The following is a 23639-nucleotide window of genomic DNA, read 5'->3' on the forward strand; positions in this document are numbered from 1 at the left end:
CTTCGTTGTCTAAATTCTTCTCTGAACATGTGCTGGGACCCACGAATGCCCAGATTAAAGCAGCACAGGCCACACCTAGAGCCCGACTTTGAATACTAATAGCATTGGTTGACCACTGACATTTGTAACCTTCCTGGAAAGAGTGTTCTGGTTGTCTTGTTCTTGCCTATGTTTGAGGTTCAGTCTGCTTTTGAGACTTTATCTTAGTCTTAGATACTTTACTACAACGTATATGGTTATAGATAGCTCATATGTGATCAGCGTGCAGATCTTGGTGAGATACCTCAGTCTGAAAACTCATCTCTTCAATTCTGGAAAATTCTCAGACATTTATAAATATTTCGCTTCTTCTATTTTTCTTATTAGATATGTGTTGAATGGTTTCCTTCTATCTTACATGCCTCTTATTGCTGTGGTAACAAATCACAAACCCAGTGGCTTAAATAAACACAATTTGTTATTCTACTGTTCTGTGGGCCAGAAGTTTGAAATGGGTCTTACTGGGCTAAAATGAATGTGTCAGTAGGACCACATTCCTTCTGGAGGCTCTAGAGGAGAATCCATTTCTTTGCCTCTTCCAGATTTTTTTTTTTTTTGAGACAGGGTTTCACTCTGTCGACCAGGCTGGAGTGCAGTGGTGCAATTGTAACTCACCACAGCCTTGGCCTCCTGGGCTCAAGGGATCTTTCCGTCTCAGCCTCCCAAGTAGCTGGGACCTCACAGGTGTGAGCCACCAAGCTTAGCTATTTTTTTTTTTTTTTTTTAAGTAGAAATGAGGTCTCACTTTTTTGCCTAGCCTGTTCTCCAACTCCTGGCCTCAAGTGATCCTCCAACCTTGATCTCCCAAAATGCTGGGATTATAGACGTGAGCCATTGCACCCAGCCTTTTCCAGCTTTTAAACTGCCTGTATTTCTTGGTTCATTATTTTTACTTCTCCATCTTCAAAACCAGCAACATCAGGCCAATGTTTCTCACAAGGCATCTCATCTCATCTTATTTGTTTCTCTCTCCTTCTTCCACTTATAAGAGCCTTTGTGATTGCATTGTGTTCGTTTGGATAATCCAGGATAATCTCCCGATCTCAAAGTCAGCTAATTAACAACCTTAATTTCATCCGCAACTTTAACTCCCCTTTTCCATATAACCTAAGGTTCCAGAGATTAGGATGTGGACAAATTCTGGGGGACATTATTCTGCCTAGCACACCTCTCTTTCCTATTTTTTACCTCTTTATCTCTGTCCCTAATGATTTCTTCAGATCTAGCTTCCAGGAAAAAAATTCTCGCCTCAACTGTGTTTACTTTATTTTATTCTATTAATTAATTAATTTATTTATGATGCAACTCAGTAATTTTTATTGTAACTGGAAGACAATACATCGCAGAAACTTTATGGTAGGTCTGGGAAAAAGTGTTATTTACAATAGAAGATGACATAATTTGTCTTTGGCAATATAATTACATTTGAAGAATGCAAAATGCAGGTATGGATGCCTTCCATATTTTATTTGGTTTTGAGACGGAGTCTCACTCTGTTGCCCAGGCTAGAGTGCAGTGGCGTGATCTTGGCTCACTATAGCCTCCACCTCCTTGGTTTGAGTGATTCTCCTGCCTCGGCCTCCTGAGTAGCTGGGACTACAGGTTTGTGCCACCACACCCAGCTAATTTTTTGTATTTTTAGTAGAGACAGGGTTTCACCATGTTGGCCAGGGTGGTCTTGAACTCCTCACCTCAGTTGATCTGCCCACCTCGGCCTCCCAAAGTTCTGGGATTCCAGGAGTGAGCCACTGTGGCTGACCCTCAACTGTGTCTAATCTGTCCATCTAATCTGGCCACTGAGTTTTGGGTTTTTTGTTTTTTGTTTTTTGTTTTGTTTTGTTTTGTTTTTTAGAGACAGGGTTTCACTGTCTCCCACCATGCCTGGCCCTCAACTGTGAGCCACCATGCTGGGATTACAGATAGGAGCCACCGTGCCCGGCCCTCAGCTGTGTCTAATCTGTCCCTCTAATCTGTCCATTGAGTTTTGCTTTTGTTTTGTTTTCTTTTTAGAGACAGGGTGTCCGTGTCTCCCAGGCTGGAGTGCAGTGGTATGATCATAGCTCACCGTAGCCTTGAATTCCTGGGCTCGGGCAATCCTGCCACCTCAGCCTCCCAAGTAGCTGGGACTACAGGTGCATGCCACCATGTGTGGCTAATTTTTTTTTTTTATCGTTTCTAGAGACAGGGCCTTGCTATGCTGCTCAGGCTGGTGTTGAACTCCTGGCCTCAAGTGATCCTCCTGCCTCAGCCTCCCAAAGCACTGGAATTACAGGCATGAGCCACTATGGCTAACCTTTTACCCATTTTTAAATCAAGTTGTTTTTTGTTGTTGAGTTTCAGGAATTCTATGTATAGTTTGGATATTAATCCCTTATCAGCTATATAATTGTCAAATGTTTTCTCCCATTTTGTGGGTTGTCTTTTTTCCTCTGTTAATATTGTCTTTTGATTCATAGATTTTTAATATTTTCATGAAGTACTATTTGTCTATTTTTTCTTTTGTTGCCTATGCCTTTGTGTCATATCCAAGAAATCACTGCTAAATCCAATGTTGTGAAGCTTTTCCCCTATGTGTTCTTTTAGGAGTTTTATTGTTTTAGGTCTACAATTAAATCTTTTTTTTTTTCTTTTTGAGATGGAGTTTCACTCTTGTTGCTCAGGCTGAGTGCAGTGGTGCGATCTCAGCTCCCTGCAACCTCCACCTCCCGGGCTCAAGTGATTCTCCTGCCTTAGCCTCTCGAGTAGCTGGGATTATAGGCATGTGCCACTATGCCCAGCTAATTTTGTATTTTTGGTAGAGACAGGGTTTCTCCACGTTAGTCAGGCTGGTCTTGAACTCCCCACCTCAGGTGATCTGCCTGCCTCGGCCTCCCAAAGTGCTGGGATTACAGGTGTGAGCCACCGCGTCCGGCCCTACACTTAAAATCTTTTATCCATTTTGAGTTAATTTTGGTATATGGTTTTAGGTAAGGGTCAAACTTTATTCTTTTGCATGTGGATATCCAGTTTTCCCAATATTACTACTTGAAAAGTCTGTCTTTTCCCCATTGGAACTCTTGCAAAAATAATTTGGCCATTTGTGTAAGGGTTTATTTCTGGGTTCTCTATTCTATTCCATTGGTATACATGTCTGTCTCTCTTTTTTTTGAGACGTAGTTTCACTCTTTTTGCCCAGGCTGGAGTGCAATGGTGCCATCTCCACTCACCACAACCCCCGCCTCCCGAGTTCAAGCAATTCTCCTGCCTCAGCCTCCTGAGTAGCTGGGATTACAGGCATGCACCACCACGCCTGACTAATTTTTTGTATTTTTAGTAGAGATGGGGTTTCTCCATGTTGGTCAGGCTGGTCTCAAACTCCCAACCTCAGGTGATCCATCTGCCTCAGCCTCCTGTGCAGCTGGGATTACAGGTATGAGCCACTGCGCCTGGCCTTATTTTTATTTTTATTTTTTTTTATTTGAGACAGAGTCTCACTCTGTTGCCCAGGCTGGAGTGCAATGGCACAGTCTTGGCTCACTGCAACCTGTGCCTCCTAGATTCAAGTGATTCTCCTGCCTCAGTCTCCCAACTAGCTGGAATTACAGGTGCATTCCACCACGCCCAGCTAATTTTTGTATTTTTAGTAGAGACTAGGTTTCACCATGTTGGTCAGTCTGGTCTCAAACTACTGACTTCAGGTGATCAGCCTGCCTCAGCCTCCCAAAGTGCCGGGATTACAGGTGTAAGCCACCGTGCCCAGCCTGTGGTATGTTTTGAAATCAGGGAGTGTGAATCTTCCAGCTTCATTTTTCTTTTTAAAGATTGTTTCAGGTATTCAAGGTCCTTTGACATCCCATATGAATTTTAGGATGGGTTTTTCTATTTCTGCAAAAACTGTCATTGGGATTTTGATAGGAATTGCATTGAATCTGTTCATTGCTTTAAGTAGTATTGACATTTTAACAATTTTGTGTCTTCCAATCCATAAACATGAGATATGTTTCCACTTGTTTCTATTTTTAAAAAATTTCTTTCAGCAATGTTTTATAGTTTTCATTGTACAAGAATTTTACTTCTTTGGCAAATTAGTTCCCAAGTATTTTTTTCCTTTTGATGCCATTGTAAATGGAATTGATTTTTGTAATTTTCCTTTTCTGATCATTCATTGTTAATGTATAGAAATGCAACTGATTTTTGTTTGTTTGCTTTGTATCCTGATACTTTGCTAAATTCATGTATTAGTTTTAATGCTACTAGTTTTTGTGAGATCTTTAGTATTTTCTACATATAAAATAACATCATCTGCAAACAGAGATAATTTTACTCTTTCTTTTCCAATTTGGATGCCTTTTGTTTCTTTTTCTTGCTTACTTGCTCTGGCTAGAACTTTCAGTACTATGTGGTTTTTAGTTTGTTTTAGCTTGTTTGTTTTAGAGATGGGGTCTTTCTCTGATATCCAGGCAGTAGTGTCCCAAAATGTTGAGATTACAGGTGTGAGCCACTGCACCTGGCCAACTATGTTGAATAGAAGTGGTGAAATTGAGCATCTTTGCCCTGTTTTTGATTTTAGAGAGTTTTCAGACTTTCACCATGGAGTGTGATGTTTGCTGTGGGTTTTTCATATATGGCTTTTATTATGTTGAGGTTGTTTCTTTCTATTCCAAGTTTGTTAAGTGTTTTCGTCGTGAAAGGGCGTTGAAGTTTGTCAGATGTTTTTCTGCATTAATTGAGATGATCATTTTTTTCCCTTCATTCTGTTAATGTGGTGTATTGCATTGATCAATTGTTGTATATTGAACTGTCCTTGCATTCCAGGAATAAATCCCACTTGGCTATGGTATATAATTCTTTTGATATACTACTGAATTTGTTTGCCAGTATTTTATTGAGGATTTTTGCATCAATGATCATAAGGGATAGTGCCTTTGTCTGGCATTGGTATCAGGGTAATACTGATCTCTTAAATGAGTTAAGAAGTTAGAACATAGTTATTTTATAATCTTTTTCATATTGTTTTATTATGTCTAGTTCTTGGTATGCTGACTGTTTTGATAACTGTTTCATTGTGGTTTGCTCCTTCATGTAATTTATAATTCTTGGTTGAAAGGATGAGAATCCATATCTTTAGATAATTTTGAAATCATCTATTACAATCTTTCAACAAATGTACAGTTGACCCTTGAACACTGCTGGGGTTTAGGAACACCAACACCCCGCACAGTCAAAATCTATGTATAACTTTTGACTCCCCTAAAACTTAACTACTAATAGCCTACTGTTGTCCGGAAGCCTTACTGATAGCATGAACAATTGATTAACACATATTTTGTATATTATATGTATTATATGCTGTATTCTTATGATAAAGTAAACTGGAGTAAAGACAATGTTATTAAGAAAATCATAAGGTAGAGAAAATATACTTACTATTAAATGGAAGTAGATCATCATAAAAGTCTTCATCCTTTTCATCTTCATGTAAGTAGGCTGAGGACAAGAGGTTGGTCTTGCTGCCTCAGGGTATCAGAGGCAGAAGAAAATCTGAAGATAAGTGGATCCTTGCAGTTCAAACCCATGATAACGAATGCAATAATTATATAGTCTCAAAGTAGCGCTCCACAAAAAAATTACCTATATGCCATACTTACTAATTAGCTTTACAGTGGAGAAATCTGGCAGACATCTTTTTAACTGAGTGATAACAGTTATCATCAGTAAAATGACAAATTGACATTGTGTACTTTCTATGATGCACTAAGAAGAACTCGGCACCACTTCTAGGGTATTCCTACTAAAGAGGCATAAGTCATGAGTAGTTGAAGAAGTTCAATTAGGCAAATCCAAATTGAGGGACAAAATAACTACAAAATAACTAGCTATACTCTTCAAAATGTCCAGGTGATGAAAGACAAGAAAAGACTGAGGCAGTGTTCTGGATTGACAGACTGAAGAGATGTAACAGCTAAATGCAGTGTGTATTCCTGGATTGGGTCCTACACCTATAAAAGACATTATTGGAGGCTGGGCATGGTGACTTACATCTGTAATCCCAGCACTTTGGAAGGCCAAGGCAGGCAGATCACTTGAGGTCAGGAGTTCAAGACCAGCCTGGCCAACATGGCAAAATGCTGTTTCTACTAAAAATACAAAAATTAGCTGCATGTGGTTACACACTCCTATAGTCCCAGCTACTCAAGAGGCTGAGGCAGGAGAATCACTTGAACCCAGGGGGTGGAGGTTGCAATGAGCCAAGATTGTGCCACTGCACTCTGACCTGGGCGACAGAGTGAGACTGTCTCAAAAAAAAAAAAAAAAAAAAAAAAAAAAAAACCTTATTGGAAGAACTGGTGAAGTTCAAATAGGGCTTATAAGTTAGACAATACAATACATTATATTGGTACTAATTTTCTGACTTTGATGGTTGTACTATGGTTATATAGGAGACTGTCCTAGCTTTTAGGAAATATACACTGAAGTAGTTAGGGTTAATGGGTCATCAATTATGAAACTCTCAACAATTTAGAAATATCCACAATTGGCCTGGCATGGTGGCTCACGCCTGTAATCCCAGCACTTTGGGAGGCCAATGGGGTGGATCACCTAAGGTCAGGAGTTCAAGACCAGCCTGGCCAACATGGTGAAACCCCATCTCTACTAAAAATACAAAAAATTAGTCAGGCATGGTGGTGGGCACCTGTAATCCCAGCTACTTAAGACACTGAGGCAGGAGAATCTCTTGAATCTGGGAAGATTGCAGTGAGCTGAAATAGGGCCATTGCACACCAGCCTAGGCGACAAGAGCAAGACTCCGTCTTAAAAAAAAAAAAAAAAGAAATATCCACATTTGGAAAATCTGGGTGAAGTGTACACAGGAGCTCTTTGTACAAGCTTCATAACACGTAAATTTTAAATAATTTGGCTGGGCACAGTGGCTCACACCTGTAATCCCAATACATTGGGAGGCTGAGATGGGTGGATCACTTGAGGTCAGGAATTCCAGACCATCCTGGCCAACATGGGGAAACCCCATCTCTGCTAAAAATACAAAAGTTAGCCAGGCCTGGTGGTGCATGCCTGTAATTCCAACTACTTGGGAGGCTGGGAGAATTGCTTGAACCCAGGAGGTGGAGGTTGCAGTGAGCTGAGATTGTGCCACTGCACTCCAGCCTGGGCAACAGAGCAAGACTCCTTCTCAAAAAATTTTTTAAAAATCATTAAAAAAAAAAAAGTAAAAGAAAGGAAGAAAAAGAAAAAGAAAGTCTAGAGGTTCTGTGTGAATCTATGTCCAAAATCTCTTTCCTTTGGACCAGAACTTAATTGGGTATTGGCCTCCAGGAGAAGGTAGCAGACCTCTGGCCATGTGATTGGAGCCTTCGGTTACATTTAATTTCCTTTTAATGTTAACATGGTCACCTTTTTTACTTCTTCAATTTGAATCTAGCATCTTCTAGGCCAGTAGGTTTCAACTAGGGATTCAGATAACTTATTTATTTAGTTTTATTAATATACAGATACTCAGAAATTCAGACTTATTGAATCTCTTGATGTTCTCTATATGTTCTTTGTATGTTCTTGCTATAAACTTAGCAAGTTCATGATACATGATTTTTAAAAATGTGTGCCTAAGAATAGCCATTCAAAGACTCCTGAATACTCCTGGTCCACTTCTTATAATATGATATATTAAGTCAGGATTATTGTATGTTATACCTTCATTTTTTTCTCTGTAAAGATTATGCTCATCCCTTTTTTATAAATTAGATGTCATGTTCACTGTCTTTTTGAAAATCTAGTTAATTGTCACATTTATAATTATTTTGTCAAAAGGTTTTTTTTTTTTTTTTTTTTTTTTTTTTTTTTTTTTGGAGATAGAGTTTCTCTCTGTTGCCCAGGCTGGAGGGCAGTGGTGTGATCTTGGCTCACTGCAAACTTCGCTTCCTGTGATCAAGTGATTCTCTTGCTTTAGCCTCCCGAGTAGCTGGGATTACAGGTGTGCACCACCATGCCTGGCTAATTTTTGTAATTTTAGTAGAGATGAGGTTTTACCGTGTTGACCAGGCTGGTCTTGAACTCCTGACATCAAGTGATCCTCCCATCTCAGTCTCCCAAAGTGCTGGGATTACAGGCTTGAGCCGCTGCGCCCAGCCCAAAGCTCTTGTTGGATTGACTTTATTATTTTGTTTTGCATTTCACAGAAACAACCAAATTTCCTTGTCAGCTATGTAATTCTTGTAATGAACACTCATCGGATCTTTCATGTTTTAAAATTATCAGTAATAAGTTAGTAAACTAATCATAACCATTTTAAGTCTTTTGTTATCTACAGATAGTTTTTAATATAATGAGAGTACATGCTTCCCTGAAAGCTCAACAATCAGCTACAGGTTAGAGTGGTCTGTCTTCAATAAAGGATTATCATAAAATCCTGTGGGAAAGGACTATGCTGGATACTTTGGGCATAGTACCTGATGGCAACACTTAAACAGTTTTGAGATCATACTAGTGGACTGAGTCAGGATTTCTAGAACTCTAGTTGAGAAGCCAGTGGATTTCATGAGACTGTTAACCCAAGATCTAGTCAAATAATAATTAATTATCTAGGACAAAATGAACTAAGAAGGGACACTTGCAGTTTTCATTTGAAATACTGTTGATGTGGTAACATTTTTTCTTTTTTCTTTCTTTCTTTTTTTTTTTTTTTTTTTGAGACAGAGTCTCGCTCTGTCCTCCAGGCTGGAGTGCAGTGGTGTGATCTCGGCTCACTACAACCTCTGCCTCCCAGGTTCAAGCCATTCTCCTGCCTCAGCCTCCCAAGTAGCTGGGATTACAAGTAGTGCACCACCATGCCCGGCTAATTTTTGTGTTTTTAGTAGAGACAGGGTTTTACCATGTTGGCCAGGCTGGTCTCGGACTCCTGACCTCAAGTGATCCACCAACCACGGTCTCCCAAAAGTGCTAGGATTACAAGCCTGAGCCACCATGCCTGGCCACTGTTGTAATATTCTATTTTTCCAGATATTTAAGGAAGCCCATTTTCTTTCCTCTTAAGCTATTTATAAGTCAACAATTTGGTAATTATACTCTGCTATTTTAAAAGACTCTGTTTTTTACACTGAAATGAAACATTTGTAAATGATATCTTTTTTCTCCCTACCTGACTGCTACAGAATTCGCAAACTCCTTTATAAAATATTCTTAATTTCATGACAATATAATTATTGTATTTTCATGACAATGTAGTTATTGGCATAGGTTTGATGACTCTGTCTTCCTTTTTACCAGGATGGAATTGGAAACGTTGATTACGCAATCAAGGCCTTGTCTGGAGTATCATATTTTAGAAGGATGCTCATTTAATCAAATATGGTTAGACTTTTCTAAAGAACTAAGGTTGACTTTGTGGAGCCAGTGCTTACAAACCCCTTCCATGAAAACTGGCCTAGTATCTGGCTTATAGCATTGCCAGTCTTACAAGTCCAGGTAGGCCCAAGAACCCTAGGATATTTTGAGGACCTCAAGAAGAGACGAATTCACTCAAATTTAGGGGTTCTTCAGGTGAAATCTGGTGGTGAGTTCTTGGTGTGGCTAGCTGGCTTCAAGAGGCTTTTGAAAGTCAAATTTGAGATTTTTTGAAAACTTTTAGCAAAGCAAACTTAAGAAGGCCTAAATGGTAGTTTACCACTCTTGTTGTACCCATGTAAATACTGAAGCCAAATAATGAGACCAGTCTCATTTTGTGACCAAAAAGAATCTTCCTGCCAGGCACAGTGACATGTGCTTGTAATCCCAGCTACTCAGGAGGCTGAGGTGAGAGGATCATGGAGTTCAGTATCAGCTTGGACAATATAGCAAGGCCCCATCTCAAAATAAATAAATAAAACAAATTCACTGGATATATTGGTACACACTTTTAGTCTCAGGTTCTTGGGAGTTAAAGTGAGAGGATCACTTGAGCCCAGGAGTTTGAGGTTGTAGTGAGCTACAATCGTGTCTCTACACTCCAGTCTGGATGACTGAGTGAGATTCTGTCTCTTAAGAAGAAAAGGCGGGGTGTGGTCACTGATGCTTGTAATCCCATTACTTTGGGAGGCCAAGGTGGGTGGATCACTTGAGGTCAGGAGTTCAAGACCAGCCTGGCCAACATGGTGAAGCCTCATCTCTACTAAAACTACAAAAATTAGCCGGGCATGGTGGTGCACACCTGTAATCCCAGCTACTTGGGAGGCTGAGGCAAGAGAATCAGTTAGAACCAGGAGGCGGAGGTTGCAGTGAGCCGAGATTGCACCATTGCACTCCAGCCTGGGTGACAGAGTGAGACTCCATCTCAAAACAAAACAAAATAAAAAAAGAAAAGAAAAAAGAATAATTTTCCTGGCTGGCCTGAAGGTAGTGAATTATCTCAATTGATGGTTCATAGTCAGTTACAGATGGAATTCCTTGTTCTACTCCTTCCCTCCTTCTGCCTACTACACTTGACTAGTCTTCAAAAAAAAAAAGTATAATCTTCCCTTGAGGTTAGGAAGGAGATTATAGAAAAGGGAGAAGTCTATAAAAAAAAATTTTGTACTTCCATGAGAAACTATGCATTGACCATAGCAACTATTCCAGCTGTTGGATTCTAGCCCTGTTTACTATCTTTGAGCTATTTTGCAGCTCTTTTTAAATTGCAGGCAATTGATGAATTTTGTAGAAGACACAAACCAACCAATAAGAAGACTAATTTTTTTTTTTTTTTTTTTTTTTTTGAGATGGAGTCTCGCTCTGTCACCAGGCTGGAGTGCAGTGGTGCGATCTCGGCTCACCGCAACCTCTGCCTCTTGGGTTTAAGCGATTCTCCTGCCTTAGCCTCTTGTGTAGCTAGGACTACAGGCATGCGCCACCACGCCCAGCTAATTGTCTTTTTAGTAGAGACATGGTTTCACTATGTTGGCCAAGATGGTCTTGATCTCTTGACCTCACGATCCACCTGCCTTGGCCTCCCAAAGTGCGGGATTACAGGCATGAGCCACCGTGCCTGGCCAAGAAGACTAATTTTATTCAGGCTATTGCAATACAAAGGTTACCCAGATCTGAAGGTTAGGGTATCTTGACAGGGTGGTTTTGTCTTAGATTTTTTTTTTTTTTTTTTTTGAGATGGAGTATCGCTCTGTCGCCCAGGCTGGAGTGCCGTGGCACGATCTCAGCTCACTGCAAGTTCCGCCTCCCGGGTTCACGCCATTCTCCTGCCTCAGCCTCCCGAGTAGCTGGGACTACAGGCGCCTGCCACCACGCCCGGCTAATTTTGTTTTGTATTTTTTAGTAGAGATGGGGTTTCACAGTGTTAGCCAGGATGGCCTCAATCTCCTGACCTCTCGTGATCTGCCCACCTCAGCCTCCCAAAGTGCTAGGATTACAGGCGTGAGCCACCATGCCCGGCTTTGTCTCAGATTTTTATAGGGAGGAGCAGACAAGTTATTGGTGGGGTGATTTACTGTTGGGGTTGTTTTGCAATCAGAGGAAGTCTTGGCCAGTTAACTGAACAGGAAATATTTACCTCTATGTCTAACTTGTTTCAGGGGATGAGTCATCCTAATCTCAGCTAATCATTCATGTGACAAAGAATGGGGAGTTGGAGGGTCTGTGTCTGGTCTTGTTGGCAGGTTCAGGCAAAACGGGAAAAGGCTGTGTTTGGCCTTATCACAGGGCAAGGGAGTCACCTGTGAGTCCTATGGGACCTGTGAGGAAGAATGGACAGTCTTGTCTAAGTTGTATGGGAAAGAGTGGTTCTTTGTAGTAAGCCATTTCCCAGAGCACAAAAGGGTTGGGGGATTTCTTAACCATTGCTGTTTTCTGGGAACACAGGACTCAGGTAAAGTTGGACATTGTCAATATGCAAACTCTATCTTGTCCTGTAGACTTCCAATTTACTTTCTCCCCAGCCCCCCTTGGAAAAACCAGTTTTGTCTCCATTTACAATTTGCTATCTTTACTGTATATACGTTGATGATTCTTGATGTTTCCTTTGAGCCTTTTATAACATCTGCCTGATGATCTCATACCATCTTAGTTTAACCAATTCTTTAACACATACTCCTGTTTACATTCATATAAGAGTAATGATTTTTGCCCTTTTCTGAAAATTACCTTTTATCAGTACAATCCAGAGAGTCTGTTCAGAACTTACCAGTTATACACGCATTCATTAGTGCATGTGAACAAGCTGTGAGAGGCAAGGAAATTCTGAGAGCTGGGGAAGATGGGTCAGTCCAAAGGCGGCCACAGTGGAGACTGACACTCTGAGGTTAAGAGTTATCAGGTAGAGTGAGATAGGACTTCTTTGGTGGGATCATTTTGAATTCAGAGTCTAATGTTTAGTTTTTCATGGTTAAGAATTATGTAATTTCTGCGGGGCACAGTGGCTCATGCCTGTAATCCCAGCACTTTGGGAGGCCAAAGGGGGCAAATCATTAGGTCAGGAGTTTGAGACCAGCCTGGCCAGCATGGTGAAACCCCGTCTCTACTAAAAATACAAAAATTAGCTGGGAATGGCGGCACGTGCCTGTAGTCCCAGCTACTCAGGAGGCTGAGGCAGGAAAATTGCCTGAACCCGGGAGGCGGAGGTTGCAGTGAGCTGAGATCATGCCAGTGTGCTCCAGCCTAGGCTACAAAGCAAGACTCAGTCTCAAAAAAAAAGAAAGAATTATATAATTTCTGCACTCCTTGGCAATGGCCTGGATGTGTTAAAATAGGAGACTGAGAGTTTGACAAATTTGAGTCCAAATCCCAGTTTGACCACTTACTTGCTGTGTGATCCAGGGAAGGGTGTTATCCTTTTCTACTTTGGTGTTCTTACCTGCTAAGTGGAAATAATATTAGTACTTACCCCACAGAATTGTTGTAAGTTTCAAATGAGTGATGAAATGTGATGAGCTTGGCATATACAAAGCATTCAGTAAATGTTGGCTATTATTATTAAAATAACTCTCTGTGTCCACTCCAAGAGAAGGCCTAAATTAACAACCTTTCATGAAAACCTGCAAAAGCCACATGCCTCTGCTACACACCAGACCCCTTAACACTTAAGCAGAGTTCTTGCTCAACAAGGATAAATGGAGTAACATTTTATCAACTTGCCAACTTTAGCAGCAGGTCAATGAGGAAGATCATAGCTGCATATTAGTTATCATGTAATCTTTGTTTTCTCTGAAACTTTTATATTTCTTTTCATGTAACTTTTTTTAATGAAGGCAATTCACTAAGTCTGAATGCAATTTTATCTGTAGATTTTTATAAAGTTGTTCATGTAAATTATTTTACAAATCAAAAAAAGGAATCTGACAATGTGTCCAAATTTTAGTCAGGAAAATATGGGTAGTTTAGGTATCCTACACACAGCATGCGTTTTTGCGTATACCCTAAGGTCACCAATGACCTCAGAGGGGTCTCGATAAGGTCCCCACAGTGGGGCGGTGAGGGCCTCCTAAAGGACTGGCAAATCCAAGCCCTTTTTTTCAGGTCTTTGATTTTACATATCACTAGGGACCTTTCCTGAAAACCTGCTAATTCAGGGTTGCTAAGATGATGCATTTGTAAACTAAAATTTGCACATTACTTGAGTGTCCTCAGGATTAAAATCTGACATTCTACTAAGACCTGTAGCCTCTGTCAAAGTCGTGACACCCTTGCCTGCAAGCAGATATGAGGAGCTCTAAGGACGCTTTCAAACAAACCAAGGCTGCGGCTCACGTCAAAGGTTCTGCCTTAGTTGGACTGGGGTAACACCTAGGCAATAGGATTATTTTAAAAGCTCCTCAGATGATTCTAATATGCAGCAAGGATTAAGAACCATTGCTCCAACTAAAGCATTCTTTCTCCCCTGAACTTTATAGTAGTTTATCTTTAATGGCACTCAGCAAAACGTTAAAAACATGTTCTATAGCTAATTGAAATTATTTAACACACATATTTCATTTCTTCTGCTGGGCTAGAAGCTCTTTGAGAACAGAGCTTGTGTTTGATTCATGAACAGGGTTTTGAACAGGGTTTAGCCAAGGACATTTGGTCTTACTGTCTATCAGCTGTGCCCAATAAATATTTGTTAAATGCATAGCTGAAGCCTCACCCTAAGAAAGAACTACAAAAACCAAAGCCCTAAAACAGTAGCATGCTGGGGAGGCCAAGGTGGGCGGATCACCTGAGGTCAGGAGTTCGAGACCAGCCTGGCGAACATAGTGAAACCCCTCTCTCTACTAAAATAAAAAAATTAGCCAGGCATGATGGCAGGTACCTATAATCCCAGCTACTCAGGAGGCTGAGAAGGGAGAAACACTTGAACTCGGGAGACAGTGGCTGTAGTGAGCTGAGATCAAACCACTGCACTCCAGTCTGGGTGGCTGAGCTAGACTCCTTCTCAAAAAAAAAAAAAAAAAAAAAAAAAAAAAAGCTGCATGACCTTAGGTAAGTTACATAGCCTCTGAGCCTCTTGTAAAGCAATTTCTACCTCCTCAGTGTGTTGTGAAATAATGCCTGAAGCCAGGCAGGCAGAAGTTATCAGGAGCTCTGCCCTGCCAACTCAACCTATACTGGTAACCCCTCCCCCATTTCCCATTCTCCTTTTACTGATGTTTCATTCATTTATCTTTTTATTATCAGTCTCTTCTCTCTCCCTATGGTGTGAGCTTTATGAGGATGGGATTTCTCTCAGTTTGGTTCATTGCTGTATCCTCAGCACCCAGAACAGTGTCTAGCACATAATAGGTGCTCAATAAATATTATTATTGTTGTTATTTTTTTGAGATGGATCAAAAGGCAAGAGTACAATGGTGCAATCTCAGCTTACTGCAACCTCCACCTCCTGGGTTCAAGTGATGCTTGTGCCTCAGCTTCCTGAGTAGCTGGGACTACAGGTGTGTGCCACCACGCCCTGCTAATTTTCGTATTTTTTAGTAGAAACAAGGTTTTGCCATGTTGACCAGGCTGGTCTCGAACTCCTGACCTCAGGTGATTCTCCTGCCTTGGCTTCCCGAAGTGCTGGGACCACAGGTGTGAGCCACTGCACCCGGCTCAATAAATATTTATTAAAGGAGAATGACATATGTTAGCCTATGTTTAAAAAAACAAATCCTTTCCCTCCATACCAATAACGTGAGTTACTTTTCTGGTACATATTTGCAGTCACTTATGATAAAGTGTTTCTTTTCTATTAAATTATATTTCTTTTTTGAGATGGAGTTTCGCTCTGTCGCCTAGGCTGGAGTGCAGTGGCACGATCTCGGCTCACTGCCAGCTCCACCTCCTGGGTTCATGCCATTCTCCTGCCTCAGCCTCCCGAGTAGCTGGGACTACAGGTGCCCAACACCACACCCGGCTATTTTATTTTTTTATTTTTTTATTTTTAGTAGAGACAGGGTTTCACCATGTTAGCCAGGATGGTCTCGATCTGCTGACCTCGTGATCCACCCACCTCGGCCTCCCAAAGTGCTGGGATTACAGGCGCGAGCCACTGCGCCCGGCATTAAATTATATTTCTAACATAAACATGTATATTCTGAATGTATTCTATTTTGGAAATACATTCTCGTGTCTGGGAGTGTTAGCAGTGGTTCTATTTAACCACAGGGAGGGCTGGAGCAGGGATCATGGCATGGTTGGGGCTGGGTCTGCAGACTGCAGCAGAGAAGCAGCGCCTGGCACGGCCCGCTGAGGCCCAGGGAAGCTGAACCCTGCTGCTCACGCACACTCAGAACTCAAGTCCTAGGTGTTCCAGAGGCAGAAGAGCAGGGTGTCCATCGCGTGGCTGAACTGCACCCACAGCTCCACTAGCTGGGCCTTTGTCCGTCCTGAGCCCCCATCTAGCTCGGTCTCTCTGGGTCTCAACTCCTTCCCTGCTAACTCCCCCGACTCCTTTGGGCCCATGGAGAGGACAGAGGCTCAGTCACGAAGTGGGAAGGGGACAGGATTAGAGGAGTGTGGGACCCAGTGTGAAGGGCGAGTATGGGCAGTGCTGACTTCCCTTACCAGGCAGGTGGGTGGGGGTGAGAACCAAGCTCTTATTTCCCTTCTGGGGCGCAGTGGGACAGCATCTCCCTGGGCTGGTGCAGTGGAGCAGCAGGGAGTGGAGCCACCGAGGCAGGGGTGGGGGCTGGGTGGTGGCCACGTGCAGCAGGTAGGTAATGAAGACGGTCTCCAGCAGGCTGCCCACCATCAGGGACAGGCGAAGTAGACACCTTGGGTGGGGATAAGAAGCAGGCTTGAGGCAGGTCCACAGGTACCACGACTAAGCCACCCTTTTCCCTATTTCACACAGAGGATCCTTTCTGAGATGCTCTTTTTCTCCCTTCTGCCTCAGGAGCCCCAGCAGCCCTAAAAGAAAAGAGTTCTTTTTCTTTTTCCATTTTCCAACTGTGGGAGGAGCTGTACTGATGATGGGTGACACTAGCGGGAAGTAGTGTATTCACCATGCGCAGGAAGACGCTGCAGCCCAGCTGAAGGGTGGCCTCGAATGGGGCACGATTCGCACTTTCTGCTGGTAGGTAGAAGCTGAGGGCATCGATGGCAAGCAGAAAGCCCCTGGGGGCCAGGCATGGTGGCTTAGGCCTGTAATCCCAGCACTTTGGGAGGCCGATGTGGAAGGATCTCTTGAGGCCAGGAGTTTGACGTTTCAGTGAGCAGTGATTGTGCCAATGCACTCCAGCCTGGGCGATAGAGTGAGACCTTATCTCTAAAAAATATATAGATAAATAAATTAAAAGAAAGCCACTGTGCACCAGAAAGTTTATCACACAGAGGCTGGGCCTGCACCTGATGGCCACCTGGTGAGGAGGAATGAGCAGAGAACTGGTGAAGCCAGCCCTAAAGGGGGCCCAAAGGCTGGTTCCAGCCCCATCCTTCTTTGGTGTCCTCACACCAGCAAGGGCTCTCTCTGGGGCTGAAAGAGGAGCAGTTTTTATGTGACTAACAAGATGCCCCCGTTCCTCCAAACAAACCCTAGGTCAGAGCTGGCAGCTTCCAAAAGGGGTGTTGCTTTGAGGGACTTGGGAGAGAGGAGGGCTCTGAGGGCTATGGTGCCCAAGGGCCATCTGGTCTTGGGGCAAGAAGTAAGAGGATCTGCCTGTTGGACTCAGATGGGTCTGGTGAGGGAGGAGGTGGTAGTGAGGGGTACAGCTATGCCAGATTCTCTAGGTTCACAGACAACATGATTTGGTCAAAAAGACTGGAACCCACAGATATCTTCAGGGTGGCCTTGTTGATGCCCAGGAGCTCCCACTTCCACTGTGTTTGGACAGTGTCACTTGAAATACCTATTTCCTATACTTCCTTGTCCATGCCCATGTTATCCACTGCAGGAGAGACAAACATTTATTCAACACACATGTGCATGGCACCTGCTCGTGCGGGTGTGATGAATTAGAAAACTAATTCAGCTACCTTTTCCAGATTGCCCAATACAATTCCTTGCTGCTTATTTGCCTCCTTTCTATTCTGGGGTGTCTCAGAGTCTCACTCCTTTCTGTTGCAGGATCCTTAGGGTGTCACTTTTCTGGCCAGAAACCTCTGTGGCCAGTGGTGCCTTTGTCTGAGTTTTGCTTGGGTCCACTAGGCTCATTCTGCCCATTCGGCTTGACAGGCTGCACCTGGCTCATGCTACCAGCCTGGATCCTACCCCTCCAAGGGCAAGCCAGGTATGGAGTGGCAAGGAGTGTGTGAGTGAGTGAGTGTGGAGTCTGGCCACTGTGCACAGTCAGGCACGCCAGCTGCTGCAGTGGGCCGCTCCAGCTGCTGACATGGCTGCTGGCTGTCTGCAAGGCTATGGCTGGACCAGGCACACCATAAGCAGCTTCCATGACTGCTGCCGGGGGAACACAATAGCACCTGGAAGCTTGGAGATTCCAGGGACTGCAGGGCCTCAAAGAGGGAGTCACAGCCCTGGCTTGGGGAGCTCCCAGGTCTTGGCTTCCCGAAGGGCTGCAGCTCTTCTCTCCTCTTCAGCCACAACATGGTGAGCAAGGGCTGTGTTTCAGTCCTGCCATTGGGCAGGTCCTGAGTTCTTGTCCCGTGTCCTGGAAGAATGAGGTAAGCAGACAAGTGGAGGGTAGGCAAGATGAAGAGGAGATTTATTGAGTGACAGAATAGCTCAGAGGAGGCCCTGGGGTGAATAGCTCCTCTATGCAGCTGGTCTTCCAGCCATCTGCACCTCTCAGCAGAGAGGAGGCCCTGGAGTGAGTAGTTCCTCTCTGCAGCTGGTCATTCAGATGTCTGCTCAGCTCTGGCTGAGCCTGGGGCTTTCATGGGCCTCAGAGGTGAGGAAGTGCATGCCGATTGGTCCATGGGCGGCGAAGGGCAGGCCTGGAAAAGGCACCACAAGTTCTCACTCCAGTATGTGGAACTTGCAGCCTGATCCTCAGCCTTCAGGCACTCCCTGGCCTGAAGGTGGGGCCTCATGAGGAACCCGCCCCCTTCTGCCCAGGAACCTGTCTGCCTCTCACTGCTGTTCATGGTGCCCAGGCTGTAGGTGCCAAGGAGTGCCTGCAGGCCAGCACCGAGATGCCCTCAGTGCCCCCCTCGGCTTCCCTCCTATGCTCCTTGGTACCCAAAGTCTGGAGGGGTCCAAGGTGGCAGGGGGTTGGTGTGTCAGCACTGCTCTGAGTGCGTGCAGACCCAGGTATGCCTGTACTCTTGGAGGCCCAGGAAGGCCCCACTCCCTGCTCTTGCAGGCTTGGAAATGCCTGCTTTCACTACCTGGCTTCTCCCTGCCGTCGGTGCCTGCTCCGATCTCGAAGCAAAGTCGAGGCTGAACCCGGGTGCTGTCAGAGCCTGGTTGGGTGTGCACGCACTCAGAGCAGTGAGTGCTCAGTGGAGTGTGCAGTGGAGTGTGCTCAGTGCCTGCTCAGTGGAGTGTGCAGCCCGGCTGTGCCTCCCTGCTACAGTCGGCATGATGGCAGTGGTGCTCCAGACGGGACACTGCTGCCGTCACTCCTAAGTTCAACTCCCACCTCACTATCCACATGAATACCCTACTGTTCTTTTAATGTATTTAAAAAACTGGATTTACCTTTTTTCTGAGACAGGATTGTGCTCTGTCACCCAGACTGGAGTGCAGTGACACAATCAGAGCTGACTGTCGCCTCAAACTCCTGTGCTCAAGTGATCCTCTCATCTCAGCCTCCTGAGTATTTGGGACTACAGGTGTGCACTACCACGCCTGGCTGATTTTTGTATTTTTTGTAGAGACCAGGGTTTTGCTGGTCTCAAACTCCTGGGCTCAAGCAATTCACCTGCCACCATCTTTTCTGCCCGCCATTTTCTTGTTTCTAGGGGAGAAGCTAATCAGCTGTGATCTTGCTTCTCTCTGAAGTAAGTGTTTAGTGGCTGCACTGAATGAGTTTGCCCTGCACTGTCCTGGCCTGTTCCTTGCAGACAGGGCTTCCCTCCAGCTTCCCTAGCCCTCCTGCATACCCACGATTCCATGATGAAGATGTCTGGGAACCACGGGTTCTCAACTGTCACAGTGAGTTTATTGATATCACCATATTCTTCTGGGTCCCAGCTGCTGAGTGGGTTTTCCCAGATCTAGAGCACAGGGCACAGATGGATGTGGTATGGTTGAAGTCCGGAACTGGCTTATGTCAGCATCTCCTGCCCTTCCATTCCTTTACAAATACATACATATGTATTTTTTTCTAAATGTAGGTACTATGGGCATATGATGAAACTTTAACCATTCCACAATGGTATAATATATAAAGCAACGTTCTCCCTCCTCAATTCACCCGAATTCACTCCCTATCCCACCTCGGTCTCATTATTAACATTTTCTTGTGTATCATCCAACAAATAATAATAATATATATTCCAACACTTTTTTTTTTTTTTTTTTGAGATGGAGCCTCACTCTGTCGCCCCAGGCTGGAGTGCAATGGCGCGATCTTGGCTCACTGCACCCTCTGCCTCCCAGGTTCAAGCAATTCTCCTGTCTCAGCCTCTCAAGTAGCTGGGATTACAGGAGTGTGCCACCACGCCTGGTTCAGCGCTCATTTTTATTTATGTAGACAGAATCATACTAGGCATATTGTTATGCATGTTGCTTTTTTGACCTCATTTCCTTAAAAAAATTTTTTTTGTTCTCTTTTTTGCTTCACTTTAGCCATGACTCCACCTCATTTCCTTTTTTTAAAAAAATTTTTTTTTGCGACAGAGTCTCGCTCTGTCGCCCAGGCTAGAGTGCAGTGGCGCGATCTCGGCTCACTGTAAGCTCCGCCTCCCGGGTTCATGCTATTCTCCTGCCTCAGCCTCCCGAGTAGCTGGGACTACAGGCGCTCGCCACCATGCCTGGCTAATTTTTTGTATTTTTAATGGAGACAGCGTTTCACTGTGTTTGCCAGGATGGTCTCGATCTCCTGACCTCGTGATCCACCCACCTCGGCCTCCCAAAGTGCTGGGATTACAGGCATGAGCCATGGCGCCCGGCCTTTTTAAAAAAGTTTTTAGAGACAGGGTCTCAGTCTGTTGCTCAGGATGGCGTGCAGTGCCATAATCATGACTCACTGCAGCCTCCTGGTCTCAAGCAATCCTCCCACCTCAGCGTCCTGAGTCGCTGGGACTACAGGCATGTACCACCACAGTCAGTTAATTTTTAATTTTTTTTATAGAGATAGGATCTTGCTGTGTTGCCCAGGCTGGACTCAAACTCCTGGCTTTGAGTGATCCTCCCACCTCAGCCTCCCAAAGTGCTGGTATTACAGGTATAAACCACTGTGCCCAGCCCCTCATTTCCTTTTGAATTCTGATTTCTTTTCTCTCCTTGGTGTTAACTGTCTCCCCTTTTCTAGCTAACAAAATCTTGTTGGCCTTTCACCTCCCACTTTAGGGAAATCTTAAGCTGGACACTGGTTACATCTGGGCCCTGAAGCTTACTTTGGGACTTCCAACTAAATGCCCTCCTTCTCCCTGTATTTTATGTCTATATCTTTCAAAGTCGATTGGCAGCCTAGGAAGCTATTTGTTGTCAACACTGGCCCCATTCTGGTTGTATTTATTTATGCCCTCAGGCACTGTCAATTTCAATAAACATGATTTTGCAAGCAAAGCCAGAAAAAAAAAGGGTAGGAGAAAGAGAGAAGGAAACTGAATCTCACTCACATACCATATTTAACCACAGAAATGACGACAGCAGCTAAAGTTGTGCACTCTGTCCATAAATAAATAAATAAATAAAATTCCCATGCAGGATCATTCATGGCATGAAACCAGGACCTAATCTACCTTCCACCATTGTTTCCTAAGTGGTCCCAAGTGACAGTTCACCTTTTCAATCACAAGTCACAAAAGAAGGGTAGGTCAGAAAAATACAGGTTGCATGGAAAATGTAGGTGAAAAAACAGTATGGGAGCTCATTGGGAATGCATTTTTTTGTAGAATATTTCCACAAGGGCAGGACTCAAGGATAAATGTTCCCTACAGAAATATGACTGCAGCATTCCTGTTCATGTTTCCCCGTGACACAGGATGAGCATCTAACTTGCACAAAATTCTTTCAGGGGATTCATTGCTCATCACCGAACCAGGGCAATGTTGGGTTGACCATGTAAAGAGTTTTTGTTCCGGCTGGGCGCGGTGGCTCACGTCTGTAATCCAGCACTTTGGGAGGCTGAGGCAGGTGGATTACCTGAGGTCGGGAGTCCGAAACTGGCTGGCCAAAATGGTGAAACCCTGTCTCTACTAAAAATACAAAAATTAGCCGGGTGTGTTGGCACATGCCTGTATTCCCAGCTACTCGGGAGGCTGAGGCAGGAGAATTGCTTGATCCCAGGAGGCAAAGGTTGCAGTGAGCCAAGATCGTGCCACTGCACTCCAGCCTGGCCGACAGAGTGAGACTCTGTCTCAAAAACAAAAAACAGCAACAAAAAAGGAGTGTTTGTTCCTTATTAGAAGCCATGGAAAGGATGCAGGGATCAGGTCTCACCACTTCCAGTATGGCAGACAGGGTGAAGGAGATGTTGACATGAGTGGGGAGGCTGGAGTTGATGACTGGACAGAAGGCCTTCTAGTTAAATATGGCCTAGAAGGCAGCAGGGTCCACCTCATGCTGGTAAAAGCCTGAGCAATTAATGGTAAAAGTATTTGTCCCTCCTGTAGAGAGCTGAGACCTTCTGTGTTTGCTAGGTGAGAGAGGTACCAGGGCTGGGGCCTGAGAGCCTCTCTGCAGAGAAAAACAATGTGAACTCTGGGAGAGGCGTGTGAGCCCCTCCTTCCTGGGCCAAGATTCCCTTCTTGCCAGAAGTGGGAGAATGGGCTGGGCGGCTGGTAGGCAAATGGTGGAAGTTGATGTGGTGAGCTGAGTCAGGGCCCAGGCTTTTCTTCCTGTGTTTTTGCTCCTGTATAAACCTACGTAAATTTCCATGCGGAGAGCCCCTCCAGGGAGTCCTATTCCCTCCATACAACCCTAAGGTTTTGGCCTTTATCTGACCTTCCTTTTGTACCCTCTGGCTCTATTGTGATTCTTCCTTGTAGCCACTGAACAAAATTTTCCTAATATGCTTTTCCTCCATTTTTCCCTCTTCTTCTGAGGTTTTCCTGACATCTGAAAGGAAAATTTAGAGAGAAATAAACATGTGTGTGACATAAAATATATAGGGAATAAAGGAATGTTGTATTCAATGTGAGTTTATTGACTGCTTCCTATGTGTGGTACTTACTGCCGCTTTCAAATTCCTCTAAGATCTGTGGGCGCCATTTTCATCACCACCATCTTGCAAAAATCTCTTGAACCATCCATCCACCATGTGGTTGGTGGAGCCACACAATGAAGTGAAAAGCCCTTCTGTGCACCTCACCCACACCCCACCCCTGGTTATTCCTGTAACTATAGCCCAGAAAGTCCTTTCCCATGCCTCTTCCACTATCTTTCCATACCAGGTGATTAATAAGGTTCATCTCCAAACTACAGAGAAACACATCCCAGGGGAAGTGAATGTTCTTTCGCTCCACATTGCCTCCTCCACAAGATCTTCCCAAGCAACACCAGAAAGGAGTTAAATTATTGTCAACAGGACCTGAGCTATGTTCTAGTAACGATAGCTTGGTAGAAAGGAAGAGTTGGCCGTTACATAAGAGTGGAATTGGAGAGGTGGGAAAGTGGAGGGACAGACAGTTTGCAGGCAAATGAGAGCGGGGCTCTACGTACTGACCAGTGAAATCGGCGTTTCATCTGCAACTAAGAGGAAGCCAAAACATGGATCCTACAGAGAATTTTAACCTGTCTGTTTTGAATTTTCTGCAGCTCTGGAGAATGAGAAGTTTCCTGGATGTTGCCCTAAACAATATCCCCATCTTCCTCTGTGCTTGTCCTATCTTACCTCGAAGCAGAAGGCTGACAGTGAGGCAGAAGAGAACACCCCCAGGCCAGCAGGCCACCTCCCTCCATCCTCCTCTCCTGCGCTCTTGTCTGGAGACTCATCAGGATCCCCTAGATCCTTGAGCTTGAAGGAGCTGGGACCACTCTGGTTGCTGGTTTTGAATCCTCCTCATGTCAGGTGACCACTCTCTGTGAGTGGCTGTGGCCAGAGGGATCCCAGCAGAGTGTTCTGCCATGCTTCTGCCCAGGTACGCCTTCTGGGCTCCAGGCAAGCAGGAAGTTGGGCCAA

General features: G+C 44.2%; 1 protein-coding gene across 1 annotated transcript in view; it reads right to left on the reverse strand.

Annotated features, from left to right (window-relative positions):
* Positions 1 to 15675: 15675 nt before the first annotated feature.
* LOC119620745 (5-hydroxytryptamine receptor 3C-like) overlaps positions 15676 to 23639 on the reverse strand; it is a 29570-nt gene continuing 21606 nt past the window's right edge. The window contains 9 exon segments of the mRNA XM_073023824.1: positions 15676 to 15926; positions 16015 to 16246; positions 16431 to 16586; positions 16764 to 16808; positions 17185 to 17336; positions 17736 to 18056; positions 18369 to 18522; positions 19453 to 19566; positions 23352 to 23518. Coding sequence (XP_072879925.1) covers positions 15751 to 15926; positions 16015 to 16246; positions 16431 to 16586; positions 16764 to 16808; positions 17185 to 17336; positions 17736 to 18056; positions 18369 to 18522; positions 19453 to 19566; positions 23352 to 23518 — 1517 coding nt within the window. The 3' untranslated portion in view covers positions 15676 to 15750.

This window comes from Chlorocebus sabaeus, chromosome 15 (genome assembly GCF_047675955.1).
Source record: "Chlorocebus sabaeus isolate Y175 chromosome 15, mChlSab1.0.hap1, whole genome shotgun sequence".
NCBI classification, from domain to species: domain Eukaryota; kingdom Metazoa; phylum Chordata; class Mammalia; order Primates; family Cercopithecidae; genus Chlorocebus; species Chlorocebus sabaeus.